Here is a 15,556-nt window from a genome sequence, read left to right on the forward strand (position 1 = left end):
TGCGGCTGATTTGATGTTTTAGCTTGCGCTACGGATGAAGCTAAAGTCACGCTAGTGCTTACGGTATAATAAGGTCGGGAAAAAGCAGAGCGTTTACCTTATTAGAAGCAGCCCTGGCAGACATTTTGTTCTTGCTTCAGCTTCGCGAAGTTGGCAGGTTTTAAAAAACACACTGAGCTACGTTTGCTTGCCCAGGAGAAAGAAAAAAAAGCGGAAAACGAGGCGTTTGGTTTCCTCCGGCCAGATGCCGCAGCGCCGGGCTAGAGTTTATAACTCAGCCGCCCTCTGTGGCCGGTGAGCAACATGTCAGCCGCGGTGTAACAGTCCAAAGTTCCCGGTCAGCCCTATGTGTTGGAGCGGAGCGAATACGCTTCAGGCAGTGGGGTCCGCTAGTACTCACTGCACGTAATCCTTTCCGGCGGAGGAGGGGGAAAAAAGGTAAGTCAACGTATTAAGAATGTTCCTGACTGAAATATCCTGCGAGAAGAGGTGGTGTCAACGTCCCCCGTGTGTTTACTGCTGGACTGCAATGGCAGGCACACAGGAGGATGGCGCGGCTTTTCTCACAGCGTCGACTCCAAGCAACAGCCGTGACATGTCTGTCTGGGAAAGTCCATTCCCTTTACTCCAGGGGTGGGAACACAAATCAGGAGCGCAAAGCACGTCGCCTTACTGTAAAACCTGTCTATGGAAGGTGACGTATTCCGATATGAACACAAACTGCAGAGCCTGAATCAGCTCCCTGTCCACGAGAACACGAGGGAATGAATAAAAAGCGCGATGTGAAAATGGGATGGCGCACTCCGAGCGCGAGAAATGACTCAGTCCGAGCAGGCTTCATGGAAGCTCAGGGAAACTGTGAAGTGATGTTGCACAGCCAACTTTACATGTGGTCGCGACCGCATCACCCATCAAACCACACAGGAAACACCAGACTGTTTCACATGCATGTCTGCGCTCAGTGTCTGTAGAAGGAAATTAAGTCCTTTCCTATACATTTTAAATACCATATTTTCAAATGCATTAGTAATGAGGCTTGATAATGATTGAGAATTCCTGACCCCAGATGATCACACAGCATGATATAGGAGAAAAATCATGTATGCATTTACTGTACATTACTGTGCAAAAGTCTTGCAAATAATTGCTGTAGAGCAAGGATGTATTCAGAAATGTTTCTACATTCAAAAAAAAAAAAAAAAAAGCAGTAAACACTAATTATTAAAACAGAGTCAATAATTCTTGTGATTAACCGTTACTTAAAATATAGTCTTAGGTACAGTGTGTGCAGTTTTGTAAGTAAACTAGTGTTAGCACTCATCGTTGACGGGAAGAGTTTGTAGAAACAGTTAAAAGGTTAAAGCTAAAAATAAGCTTCCTTCGTCGTAGGCCAAATACACTCCATGCTCAGTAATCAGAGAGTGAATCACAGATGAGAAATTGAAAAAGTAGATTGGATAAAGATTATGTTTTGTCTTAAAATGACTCCAGTGCATTAAAATTAACTTATACCACTTCAGCGCTGTTATTTCTGTAGTGAAAATATTAGGTAATTCCAGTAAAAGTAGTCAGTTTAACTTTTCTTATTAATACCTATTGGTGCGGGTGTTTGTTTACATTGAGCCAGTAGATTTTAGTGGATTATTTTAAAGTTAAATTAATTATATATTAATTATATAACTGTTCATAACATTACTTTTACATTTACATTACTTAAATTTAGCCTTTTTTTTTAATTTACCATTATTTATTTGATAAAAAAAATGGTGGCAAACTAGGTACCCCCTTACTGCTTGCACAATATTTAAGAGAGTAAGTTGCAGCCTGGTTCTGCTTATCATCTGCCCGTGATTAACAGGTCATCATCAGATGTGACCTCTATAAAAACATAAATTTTGGTATATTTCTGGTTTGAAGCATTCAGGTGTGTGTTAACACAATGCCATAAAAAGGAAAGACATAAGCAATAGTCTTGGAGAAAAAATTGTTTCTGCACATTAGAGAAATCCAAAGAAAATTGCTCAGATGCTTAGAGAAATACAAACAATAAAATCCAAGAGGTATATCTTAGACCCTACAGGCATCACTGCGCATGTTAAATGTTAAAGTCGATGATTGCACAATTAGAAGAAGACTAAACAAGTACAGTTTTCTGTATAAAAAGAACAACTGATGTTTGCAAAACTGTATCTGAACAAACCACAATGTTTCTAGAACAATGTGCTATGAGTAGATGATACCAACGTTGATTTGTTTGGCCTTAATGCCCAACACAATTTCAACAGCAACTGCCTCATACCCACTGTCAAGCATGGTAGAGGAGTAATGATTTAGGCTTGTTGTGCAGCCACAGGACCTGGGTCTGGCACTCATTGAGCTCACCATGAATTCCTCTGTAAACCAGAGTATTCTAGAAGCCAATCAGTTACAAATCAGTTACAGATCTTAATCCAGTTGAAATGCTGTGTCAGGACCTTAAGAGAGCTGTGCATAAGTGACTGCCTAAAAACCCCAATTAACTGAAATAATGTTTTAAAGAAAAATGTGCCAAACCCATGTGAAAGATTGATAAAGTCATACAGAAAACAATTACTTTAAGTTATTGCTGGTAAAGGTGGATCTTCAAGCTATTGAATAATAGGGGTGCTGTATGCTTAGTACAGTATATAGATAGATACAGAAAGGATGACTTGACTGGTTTCACCTTTCAAACTATTCTGATATACTTATCAACAACATATTTCTAAGAAATCTCACAGCTCTTCTTAAGTTAAAATTCAAAGCTTTCTATATTGCTCATTCAACCGTTTCTTTTGAATTAACTCACTATTCTTTTGAATATGGCAGAGTAAATCAAACAGACTTTTGCTTTACTGCGGACAACTGTGCAGGTATATAATGGACCTATAAGCGTGATACACAGCTCCATAAGCAAGAAAGTGTTTAGCTTGCATCTAAACTGCCAGCATAACTCAGTTCAATGCTGTACGTCAAAGCAAAAGCATTTTGCAACTGTACACAACCAGATCAATGAAGAATTAGGTAAAACACATGTTCAGGTGTTGTATAGTTTTGTAAATTGTGCATTAACATTTTCCAGAAGTTGATGGTGTAAGCTCAATACCATTTCTCAGACTCACCAATTTGCACTTGTACTGTCAGTGTCCTGGCCTGCTTGTCATAACACATTCTATAGTATAACAATTGCTTCTGACACCAGGATCTCTAGCACTGACAGTTTTTCTCTAACATACAGAATCTTCTGCAAATCAAGTCTTAAATTTCCACAAGGGTCTTACATAACATATCTAAATCATTGACAATAAAATGAAAATTGCAAACATTCACTGTCATAAGTTTAAACTAAACTAACAAAAATAGCTGTATTTTGTACAGACTTTTTTTTTTAATCAGAAGATGAGGATCAGGAGCTTAGAGAGTAAATTATTGTTATATATGGAACCTGTATAATAGCCTGTACCGAATGTCCTCTCTGTGTACCATCCATGTTCAACTTTTCAACATACAGTAAACAGCATGAAGCCATGGGGTAGGTAAAGACCCATGAGGCATAGCAAGGATATCACAGCAAGACACTGTGTTAATCAGGACAAGGGGGCGAAAGTTATTTATGGTCCTATACTTCAGAGTTTTCCTGGTGGCATTGTCATCTGGATCCATCTTTGAAAACCTTCACAAAGCACCACCCTGACTAATGTTAGTAAAAAAACAAGCATTCATTAGGAGATCAACTGACTAATCCACCAGTAAAGACTAAAGCCTTCTGTTATTTAGTCACAGATTTAGTTTTCTCTTAGAAGAGAAAGTTCTAAATAGATTTATCTGCAATAACGGTAAAACTTGATAAATAAATTAATGAAACCATTTGCATTAGAGTAAGCACATTTCTGCAGCACAGGGCTGTTGTGCTTTTTCTATCACCCTGGCCACCACCGTCACCTCTTATCTCTAGCACTAATGGGCACATGGGAGATTCTGGCTCAGCATGATCCAAGCGGAGACAGTGGTCCTGCAATGTTGCTGACTTAAGGAGACCTCATGCTGTTTCCATTGAAGGATAGAGACACGGAGCAAACACAGAGAGGGAGCCAGCAGAGTGTAGTGATTTCTGTTGAATGTAAACTTGTCAGCCATACATTAAACATGAAACAAAGATAATGGTAATGAGATGTAGTTACATGTTACATAAAAGATTGTTTTAGGAAATTTTCTATCCTCAGTACAGTACTAGCACACTCACAATCTCTCTCTCTCTCTCTCTATATATATATATATATATATATATAAACTATATATATATAGTTTAATTATTTGCAATATTGCGCATTAATTGCCCATGAAGACATACACATTTGACAGGACACATATGGAATTACGTATTAAACAAAAAATGTTCTTGAATTTCTTTCCTTCTTAATGTGCTTTTGGCCATGAGCTGTTTTGTGCAGAAGAAGGGTGTGTGCAGTGTCAACACCCATTTAAGTGCTAGTTCAACTACTGTACCATATTATGGCAAGAAAGACTTCGTTAGGAGAAAATACATTTAAAAAAAAAATGAAGTTTGGTCAAACCTGAAAAATATCTCAAAACAAGCACTTGCCAAAACCATCAAAAGGTATGATGAAACTGGCTCTTATAAGGACCATCGCAGGAAAAGAAGACCAAGAGCTACCTCTGCTGCAGAGAATAAGTTTATTAGAATAACCAGCCTCAGAAACTATTGATTTAGAGCACCTCAGACCTGCTTGAACCAAGAAACACAAGGAATGGACATTAGATGAGTGGACAACTGTTCCTTGTTCTGATGCGTCCAAATTTAGATTATTGGTTCTAACTGCCATATCTTTCTTGTAGAGAGGGCGAACAGACACTTCCTAAATGTGTCCCAAGCATTGAGGAGGAGGTATGATGATGTGGGGTGTACTGCTGGTGACACTTAACCAGCATGGCTACCACAGGATATTGCAGTAATATGCAATCCCATCTGGTTTGTACTTAGTGGAACCATCATTTTTTTTTAAAAGGACAGTGACGCCAAACACACCTTATCTAAGAATTATTTGTCCAAGAAAGAGAGTAATGGAGTGCTGTATTATATAACATGGCCTCCACAGTCACCCAATCTAAATTAATTGAGAGAGTTCGACCATTGCATGGTTTAGTATAAGATAAATATAGTTCTTAGATGAACAACAAATAACTTTTTGCACCGTGTATTGATTATTTACCAAAAATAAGGGCAAGAAGAAAAAAATGTGCACAATACTAAATACCGCCGATTCAATAGCTTTTAGATACACCTCGAGCAGCAATAGTTTGAAGTATTTGTTTCCTGTATGTCTTTATCAGTCTCTCACATCACTGTGGAGGAATTTTGTCCCATTATTCTTTACAACATTGTTTTAGTTCATAGAGGTTCATTCAGCTCCCTTTCAGTCCTGCCATATCATTTAAGCCATTGTGATGTACTGTAGATGTACTGGTGTGCTTCGGATCATTGCCCTGTTACATGACCCAATTTCAACCAAGCTTTAAATCTTGGACAGATGGGCTCAGATTTGCCTCTAGAATACTTTGTTACATAAAGGAATTCATGGTTGACTTATTACTGTAAGGTGCCCAGGTCCTGTGGACCACCGTGCTTGACAGTAGGTATGAGTTGTTCCTGCGAAAATGCTGCTTGGTTTTTGCCAAACATTGGCACTGGGCATTAAGGCCAAACATCTCCACTTTGGTCTCATCTGTCCATAGGACATTGTTCTAGAAATCTTGTGCGTTTTTGTTTTGCGAACCTCTGTCGTGCTTCTATGTTCTTTTATGACTTCTCCTGGCCATCTTTCCAACCAAACTGTACTTGTTCAGTCCTGTAGGGTCTGAGATATAGCTCTTGGGGTTTATTTTTTGAAAAAAAATATAAGTAGTCAGTATAGTGTTTATACTATATACAAAAAGTCACACTGTACAAATGAACACTAGTTCAGTTCTTATATTAGTTTTAATGTATCTTTCAAATATTAAATAACATTTAATGAGCCCAAAGTGAGTCCATGCCATGTTTAACCGTACATTACAAATTCCAAGCTCACTGCAGGCTCTTGACTAAAATGAAAACTACAGTATGCTAAAGACTTGTGATGAATGTATAAGATTTTGAAACCCACTTCAGAGCTCAGGCTTAGACAGCAATAGCAAAACTTGTCAATATGGATTAACACCTTAATGAGACAAAGAACTTTACAGCTGTAAAGTATTTTTGCTTGACCTTAAGCATCCGTGGCTCTGACCCACACAAAGCTTTTTTGGAATAACAGGATACCATTCAACAAAAGGCAGCCAGCTGTAAAGGCTGAAAGGACAATGCCTGGTGCCAGATGTACTCGTGTGACATCACACTAGTATACTCACTAATGCCTAACATAACAGCATCTAATGCCAAATGATTATGTAGTTCAGTTACTGTGCATTCTTGGAATATCAGTACAGAGGATGGATGCAAGCGGATGAACACCTCAGTTAAAATAAGGATTCAAAATATATGAAAGCTTATCAGGAACATATACTCTAAATAAACATGTTATATACTGTATATAATTACTTGTCATTAGTTTAAAGACATAATTGTATAAAGTGCTGAAATTGTTATAACAGGTATTTCCCCTTTACGATTTCTGTTTTCCTGAGTATAGAAACAGGTCCTACTCAACAGATTTTTGTTCTGTCAGCTGTTATATACCAGCCTCACTGTAAAGCAATTAAGGGATTGATTTGGAAGCAGACTGATTTTGTGCCTACTGGTCTATCGATAGCTCTTAGGGGAATTATTAGTCCAATTTTTATTTCTTTTTTAATCATAACTCTACTTATAACGCTAAGCACAAATGCTTTTGTTTGCAACTAATTCTTTCTGGTTTTTACACCAACAAAATACAAGAAATACTTTGACTACTGTTGTCTGAAGTGTCATAAATCATTACAGTTACAACTAGGCACAAGGAGAGTCTATTTTCGAGGAACAAATGAATAAAACATTTGGTGACAGATTAGGTGACACCAGTGTGTGTATGTATAATTTATATCCTTACTGCACTAAGCAATTATATATTTATTTATTTTATTATGAAATATTTATTTATTTATTCTTTTATTTATTTATTTGCATCTGATATTCCTGTAAGTTCTAAAAATCACATGAAAATGGACTCGGGTTACACTTAGTGTGTGTGCCTCTTTCGACAGCTCTTTCTTTCTCATCTATCATTAAGATAAATATCTAGAGCTAAGAACCCCTGGGGAGCAATGTCTTGGGAATTTGTTGTCAGAGACAGATAAGTGGGCGAACTCAGAATGATGTACAGTAGTAGAGGGCAGCACTGCAATTTAGATGACACAAACATTTGATGAAACTGTCATTTTGCCATCTTTAGAAATTTGCATAGCTAAACGTGGACACTGAGGCTGAAGCTCAGTGGACAAAGCCTCAAACCAGGATACTTTACTGAATGTGAACTGGCCACATAAACTGTCAGACTATGTCCAGGCCTGGACAGTGGGAACTACACATGTGTATGCAGCCCATGCAAATAAACAGATGACTGGGCAAGATTAATCCTTGTAATATTCTAATTGAACAAGTTATGACAATAATCCCATATTGATCCCATACACACCTTCACACCCAAACCATCTCAAAAGCTTTGTTAGTAATTTACAGATTGGCAAAATGTCATTGGTACCTTTGGAAACCCTAATCATTCATGTAAGTACTGCTACTGTCCTACACATTCCTGTCAAATGCAAGTGTGCTCCAACCCATAAATAAATAGAACATTTCTTGTTTATGAGGTTGGCCAAAAAATGACACTTGTGCAAATGTTGTTAAGCTGTATCCATTCCTACCCCCATCTAGACCAAACTGGTACATCTCTGGCACATCTCTGCCTACATGTACTGTATTTTCTTGGGCTAAACAGTATAACAACATATCTTTAATTTTGACAGTTACAAATCAATGAACAGTGTCACAAAGTACTGAGTGCATTAGAGTTAGTGCTAATGGTCTTCACCACTCAACACCTTCCTGAATCTCAATCAGATGGAAAACACTGCTTGGATCAGGTTCTATGTGTTTGTAAGTTCCCCCGAACTGCATTCTCATACACTAATAGGGGAATTTCTGATACTGGCCTGATGCCTCAGGCTGGAGGGCGAAAAACAATAAATGGCTACTGTGTAAATGTCACTGCCACACAGCTGACATCCATTTCATACTACTAACTAACTTAGCATTATAAAGTGCTAAGTTATACATTTATACATTATTATAAAGTGCTTGTAATACAAAGTTCACACAATGTGAAAGTACTATTATTCTATAATCTGTCCTAACACTGTGAGTTTTTTGAAGCAAATCATTGTGAACAAAATAGTGGGATCAGTTCAGTTGCTTCAGAAGGGGCAGCGAGGTTAAACGTTGAAGACATACAAGTATGACTACAGAGATACTGTATGTCGGAATGTACTTCACACATTTGCTTTTATAGCACATCTTATGGCCTTTGATGTGAAACATTCTACTTCCTCACATTTCTCAGTGTAAATAATAATTACCTTTCTTACCTCACTATTGTAGTAGATAGCAATCTTTCGTAATGTAGAGCATTCATTAGTGGCTAACGTCTTTCCTGATTGATGCTTCTGGTGCCGGTGAAAGGCGCAGGCTTGGATGACAAGGGTAAGACAATTAGCAAATATGTAGGCTGTGATTGGTTGCTCTTATCCTGGGATGAGGTAGTCGGGGGTAGCAGCGAGGAGGTGGTGGAAGAAAAATCATCCCTGGGGTAATCTACCGCACTGCGCAAAAAGCTTGACAACACAATAAATCTCTTCCACTTCACAATTTCTTAGGAAATCAATTCTATTAATTTTCACCTGTGTTTCATAAGGATGGTGAATGTGTGTACAAATCCAGGTGGCTTATGGAATCGAGAGGAGCAGTTACGAGGAGTGAAAAAAGATTTGATTCTAAAGATGTGGTGGTATGCTGCACTACGAGGGGGCAGTGGGAGAAGATAGAGGAAGGAGGTGGTGCGTATTAATCACCAGGGGGCAGTTGTGAGAGTGGGGTGAGTCATTCCTAAGTAGAGTAACAGGGCTGCATTTTTTAAATACCTTTTATTGTAAGACCAGCAGAGTATTGAAACTGTCACATCTACAGTACGAAACAGGTTGGTTTCCCACGTGTCTATATCGTGTCTACCAAATAAAGCCGTAAAACAATCACTTGTTTGTTTTGAATAAGGGGTAGATATAAATTGAGGCATCTATGATTCTCTTGTGCAAAAACTACTGATCATGTAAAATTCAGCACTAAAAGACATCACATGCTGATCAAAAACCAAACAGTCCAACACCTCGTGTACTGAATATATCATTGTTTGACTTTGTAAAACACTTTCCTCAAGACTCTCTGAGACAATATAAAAGGCAACGTGACTCGCATGAGGAAAATAAGACACACAGTTCAGCATCCAAAACCACTCTGATCCCCCTCTTTGAGAACACTGAATGTGCTGACAATGGAGTGCCAGAGTAGTGAGGTCATTATTCTCCTTACACATGCTGTCTGTTTTAATAGCGAAATTCTGCCCTCTGCAGGAGCTTTGCTGCACCTTGGAATTACTGGTTCTGACTTCCCTGAGTAGCCTTGATCAACACATTGCCTTAGAAATAATATATATTCAATAAAAAAAGGAAAACAAAATCTATTACATACTATATGTATTGAATTGTTTGGTGTTTATATATATATATACATAATACTGTCTCACAGCCAACACTTTTGACTGATGTTATACAAAATTATAGTCATAATTAGATTTTTTTTTTTACAAAGTTATAAAACCGAAAAGCCTTAAATTATCTCCTACAGCGAGTATTGAAAAGACTGCATTTCTTGCCTTAAAAAATTGTATACCTTTCTCATCTTAGTAGTGGAAACAAAAATGTATATTTTTATCACTGCTTTATAGAATGCAAAGGCTCTTGGCAGCATATGGTGTCTCACTAGGACACAGATCTACAGCATACAACCACGCAGCATAAAAAAAAAACCCTGTTCAGTACACAGTGGGCTTTTGCTCTATCCTTAGACACAAAAACATAGCAGACTGGCTGGTAGAAAGAAACACTACAGCAAAACCCATTGTATTTCAAGCTGGGCTGTATGTAGATAGTAGCAATTTCATTCATTCAATAACTTACACTTTCAATAACTGTTAAATTGGACATAAGGTAAATATTTTAATTGACACAAATATGGAAAAAAAGTATATCACTCAGTAATGTATGCATTATGTCCACCTTCAATAATAATAATAATAATAATAGTGATAACAATATAACTAAATCAGTGACATTGGAGCAAGGACACAGTTGCTTCAAATCCCTCACCTTCATTGACTAGGCATGCATGTGAGAAGGACAAGTATGCCATGATGCATAATGTAGTTCATTTTTTATTCCACAGCATGGCTGTGATGAGTGTGTAAGACTTCACTGCAGTGTAATCGTAGTGGATCAAGATATCTTTGTGAAACTCCAGAAAGCTTCACAGCAGGGTTTGCCAACAAACACAAACACACATGTACACACACATTGCATTCAATCATTTCCCTAAGCCTTTGTGTTTTAAATCTAAGAAAGAATCTAAAAAGTATGCAGCAGAAGGAGGCAGAATCTATCCCATTAGAGTAAATTAACAACAGGCTGAAGATGGCAGGGGGTTGGGGAGAATGTCAATAGTAAAGTTTTCTCACAAAGCTCGAAAGCAACCGTTTACTATAATCTGTACACTATAAGAGTGATTCAGACGTGGTTCAAAGTGAGCCTTGTGGACAAATTTTAAAGGAAATCACACACAGCTGATGCTGATTACATTATAGACATCTTCAATTAAAGATTAGTAATAGATTCTAGCCTTTTGTTGGCAGCTTGGCCAAGATATGGAAGACAAGCCAAATTCTTAGCAGGTATTGCTCTTAACCATCTGGCACTATAGCTACTCTCTGACCCAGATTATTACTGACAAATGAAAAAATCATTCCTCCAAGGAAAGAAAAAGAAAGGAAAAATCAAAGTGAGTATGCAAATATGCTGGGATCTATCTGGGATCTATGGATAAATGCTGGTTTCGAATTATAGACAGTTGATACAATGTGGATATAAAATTATAGACATGTGTATCTGCATAGGCAACTAACAGGACATCCAGTAATAATGACCAGGTTTAACAAGAATCTTAAGTGACACTTAATTAAAGTAATTAAGTCGTTAAGTAATGTGTACCATATTACTGAGAATTGATTAGCTAGAAGAGTATCTGAAACTCATGAAGATTGAAAGCAAACACTACAACCATAAAGAGCTGATAAAGGAAGCTGAGATTACATGAAATATAATCCTATGTGACACGTTATACACGCACAATGGTAGTTGAGATGCTGAAAGTGTATATGGATTGACCACAGCATTAATAAAGCTCTGTGTGGGATGACAATGGCTCAGTTACTGTAAATTTATCATTGGAAATGTGTCTCTTTTTTTTTTGTTGCAGCCTTAAAGGTCATTACAGTACTGTATGTTTCTATGTTTCACAGGAACACTCTGTGTAATAAAATGGAAACAGATTTAAGGAAACTTAAGATTTAACACCATGCTTATGACTCCTATTTTAAATGCTATACTAAACCCATTATGATCTGCATTAGTGACCAATGTTGGTGTGTAGTAAGGCAAAGGAAATGTGCTGGCTGTGCAATATGTTACGTTTGGAAGAGCACATAGAGCCACATGGCCCGCTCACACTCCCAGATTTTATCAGCCTCGTGGTATCAGCTTCACATCTGGCCTGTTCTTAACATAGGCCCCTAGTGAATGCAGATACGACCTGGTAAACGTCAATCTCTCAGTCGGCACACATACACCTGAACATACATACTGTGTGTATAACCATACTGTATATCAATCACATGGTACACCATAATGACACAATCAAATTATAACCAGATAAGACAGTACAGAAAAAATGTTAAACTACTATTACCATACTATTTGTCTCAAAATCCATATATACAAAGCCAAGTGTAAGTTAGATTTCCTCCAGTGTATAAAATGTGTTACTGTGTTTTGCACACCTACACATACTTTTCACCTTACTCATAACCTTCACAGCATATGACACACATACGGTACACACTCTGCCCCACTACAGTGTAAGAACAAAGTGTTTTTCTCCCACCGTTCCCCACCTTTTCATCTGGCCTTGGTACCTCCTCCCATACAAGCTTGAGATTTTTAAACCCACTCAAGGTGCATTCGTTCTTTCTCCCCTCTCTCACTTTTTCTCTGTCTCTCGCTCCCTTTCTTCTTCCTCCCACAGCTCATTCCTCACTCAGGACAGTTCTCCCACCTTCCCACCTCTACACAAGGCAAACGACCCACACATTCTGTTCCTATGTCACAAGAGAAGAATACACTGCTACACCTCTTCTCTCCCCTCCCTTCTTGTCTGCTCTCCTTTCTTCACCCTTCCTCTCTGTCCCCCTCCCTTCATGATCCATTGCACATCAGGATAGCCCCTTTAGTCCCTCCTCCTCACGTGCCTTGGCACAGTTATCCCTTACTTTTTCCTCCAACAGAATCTCTCTCTCTCACACACACACACACACACACACACACACATACACTGATTCCATCTCATGCAGTCTTCTGAATATGCAGATTGGTTAATTCAGCTGCAGTCTTCCTTCTGCAGCAAATGCAGCTGCAGCATTTTCCTAAGGCTGAGTTGGTCCATAAATGCTTACACTGGGGATTTTTACTGGGGAGAATAAGGGAAAGAGGAGGGACATGTAGAGCATTCATATTCCAATCACGCCATAGAAACAGGCTTTTCCAAGAGGAAACCTAAAAACTTACATATCGGATCCTGATCATAAATTATGTCAGTGCTGCCTGTTTACAACCCCCTTAATTAATATAAGCTTTCTTTAATCCAACTCGCTAGCATCCATAATAAGAAAGACCAAAAAGGAAATTTTAGATTCCTCTGCGCCCAGTATTTTAAATTGTAAGGGAAATAAAATCGCCAAGATAAACTCTTTATTGTAATGCCCAGAGGTTCATTAATTTAGCAAGCACAATTAAACCAACTCTCACATACCAAAAAGTCCGATTTATAAATAATGGAACAGAAATTTAAATGTATAAATTAAAACACAGGATTAAAATAAGTGTGATCATAAAGCTGGTAGGAAGTGTGGTCAAATGTTATGAAAAAAATCATGTGAACTATAAAGATTGCTTTGTATTGTATGTTTAGCATTGAGCTTGAGTTTGAAAAAACAGTGCCAGTGAAATAGAGTGCATTGGTTTGATTGATGACGTACTAGATTGTCTGATCGGGTGAGATTAAAGACAAACACAAAAATGGACAAAAGGTCAGTGAAAAATATAACAACACAGCAGCACACTGGTCCAGAGAGCCATACGACATACAGAGAAAAAGAAGAATTGCAGGTCCCTGTAATGCATTTGCCGTTGCTGCAGTTCTCTTATGTCTCCTCCTTCTCCTGCCTTTCTGATGAAGCATGCAGCTTTCTGCAGCCATTGCACTACCGACCAATTCAGCCTCTCCATGTGTGAGACTGCAGCCTGCCAACACAACTGACAGCGGGAGTGGGTGCGATGCCAAAAATATGACCTGACTCCAAACACAGATTTTTTTTTTTATTCACGACAACAACAACAATGACATCAACAATGTCATTGTTGTTGTTGCACAGCATTATCGTGAAAATATATAAATTATGACCAGAACCATTGAGCGACTGCACCAGAACGACATGATGCAATACCCAGGCTTTTATTACGCAATATAACAACAATGCACATAACAACAATAATCCAAACGCACATTGACTAACTACCCAGTTAATTGTGATTCATGGTTTATGTTTATGCCTAGGACTGGTTGTAAACTGAACAGGTCTCGAGCACTTACTCACACAGTGTACGTCGGCCCATTACTCTCATCCACTGTGCTGCGCTCTGACCCCGTCAGCAAATTTCTGTGTGTGTGTGTGTGTGTGCTACACCAGGGTTTCTATACTGATGTATGTGCATTCTAAACACTTCATGCCTCTACAACAATCTGTGGTATACCTTAATTTTATCAGGATCTTTTGTAAGTGCTTTTAAACCTGAATTTTAAATTTTATTGACCACTAAAGAGGGGATATTTGTGTACATACCGCTGTAAGAGAAGCAGGTGTTGTGGGTAAAGTTAATGCAGCTTAACTCCAGCATCGGTTTAATGCTTAATCCTGGTATTAAACCGAAGCTGTCATTAGACTGAGTACCCGAATACCCTGTTTACCTCCAAAACTTCCAAAAGAGATTACATGGAACATAACAGTCAAAATCTTTTAATTACCTATGCCAATAGACCTATTCCAAATATAGACTGCATATATTTAAGCCTAGTGGAAAGCAAATGCCACTGTTTCATTGCAATTCACAGATGCTTAAAAACTCTAACTTTAAAGCAACATGCTTTCAGGTGTCAAACTTTCAAAATACCAAGTGCAAAATAAATGGCACTGCCTGCAAATTGTTGCTTGTAAACCAAAACAGCTCCAGCTTTTAACATTTAAAGTGTTACACAAAGTGTATTTGTTTTTATGCCTGAATAAACTGATTGAACACTAAACCGACCTTAAAGGGCAACACAACACTAATTACTCACCCACTCCTTCATCATCTATACCACTTAATCCTGTATACAGTGTTGCGGCGGGGCCTGGATCCTATCCCAGGAGACTTAGGGCACGAGGCGAGGTACACCCTGGACAGGGTGCCAATCCATCACAGGGCACACACACACACACACACACACACACACATATAAAACCCTACAGGCAATTTGGGAATGCCATGTAGACTAATCTGTATGCCTTTGGACTGTAGGAGGAAACCGGAGTACCCAGAGGAAACCCATTAAGTGTGGAGAGAACATGCCCCATGCACACAGAGGTGCGAATCGAACCCGGACAGTGAAGGTGCAAGGCGACAGTGCCAAACACTAAAACACTATGCCGCCTAGACACTGTAATATCAAAACGATTTTGGAGTAAAAGTTACATGTGTCGTGTCTAAAAACGTGTGGAAATCACCAGCTGTTATTTGTGGACAAGTAAAAAGGAAATGGGTAGGAAGAAAACAGATAATTTCACCAGCTGATCAAGCATAACAGAAAGACTGAAGCTGATTGGTTGTTTCTTTTCAAATTATCCATGGTGCGCATGCAGCATTTTTTAATCTTGCTGAATGTATATAATATAGCAAAACTGAGCAATTAAAAGACTCGACGTGTGATTGGTCCTTAGGACTGTCAGAAATACACAGCAACCCAGTCTGAGTAATGGCTTTGTCTGCATTCAATTAGCACAAACAGGTTGTGCTCGCTGGCCAGAGACAC

General features: G+C 38.4%; 1 protein-coding gene across 10 annotated transcripts in view; it reads right to left on the minus strand.

Annotated features, from left to right (window-relative positions):
• Positions 1–15,556, minus strand: part of tjp1b (tight junction protein 1b) — an 82,486-nt gene that overhangs the window by 43,870 nt on the left and 23,060 nt on the right. The window contains exon 1 of one of the 10 annotated variants that reach the window (XM_053489569.1): positions 98–586. The exons of the other annotated variants lie outside the window; for them this stretch is intronic. Within the exon in view, the coding sequence (XP_053345544.1) occupies positions 98–124 (27 nt within the window). The 5' untranslated portion in view covers positions 125–586. Of the gene's footprint in view, positions 1–97; positions 587–15,556 lie in introns of those variants that run through there. 10 annotated transcript variants of the gene reach the window in all.

Source organism: Clarias gariepinus, chromosome 2 (assembly GCF_024256425.1).
Source record: "Clarias gariepinus isolate MV-2021 ecotype Netherlands chromosome 2, CGAR_prim_01v2, whole genome shotgun sequence".
Classification (NCBI taxonomy): domain Eukaryota; kingdom Metazoa; phylum Chordata; class Actinopteri; order Siluriformes; family Clariidae; genus Clarias; species Clarias gariepinus.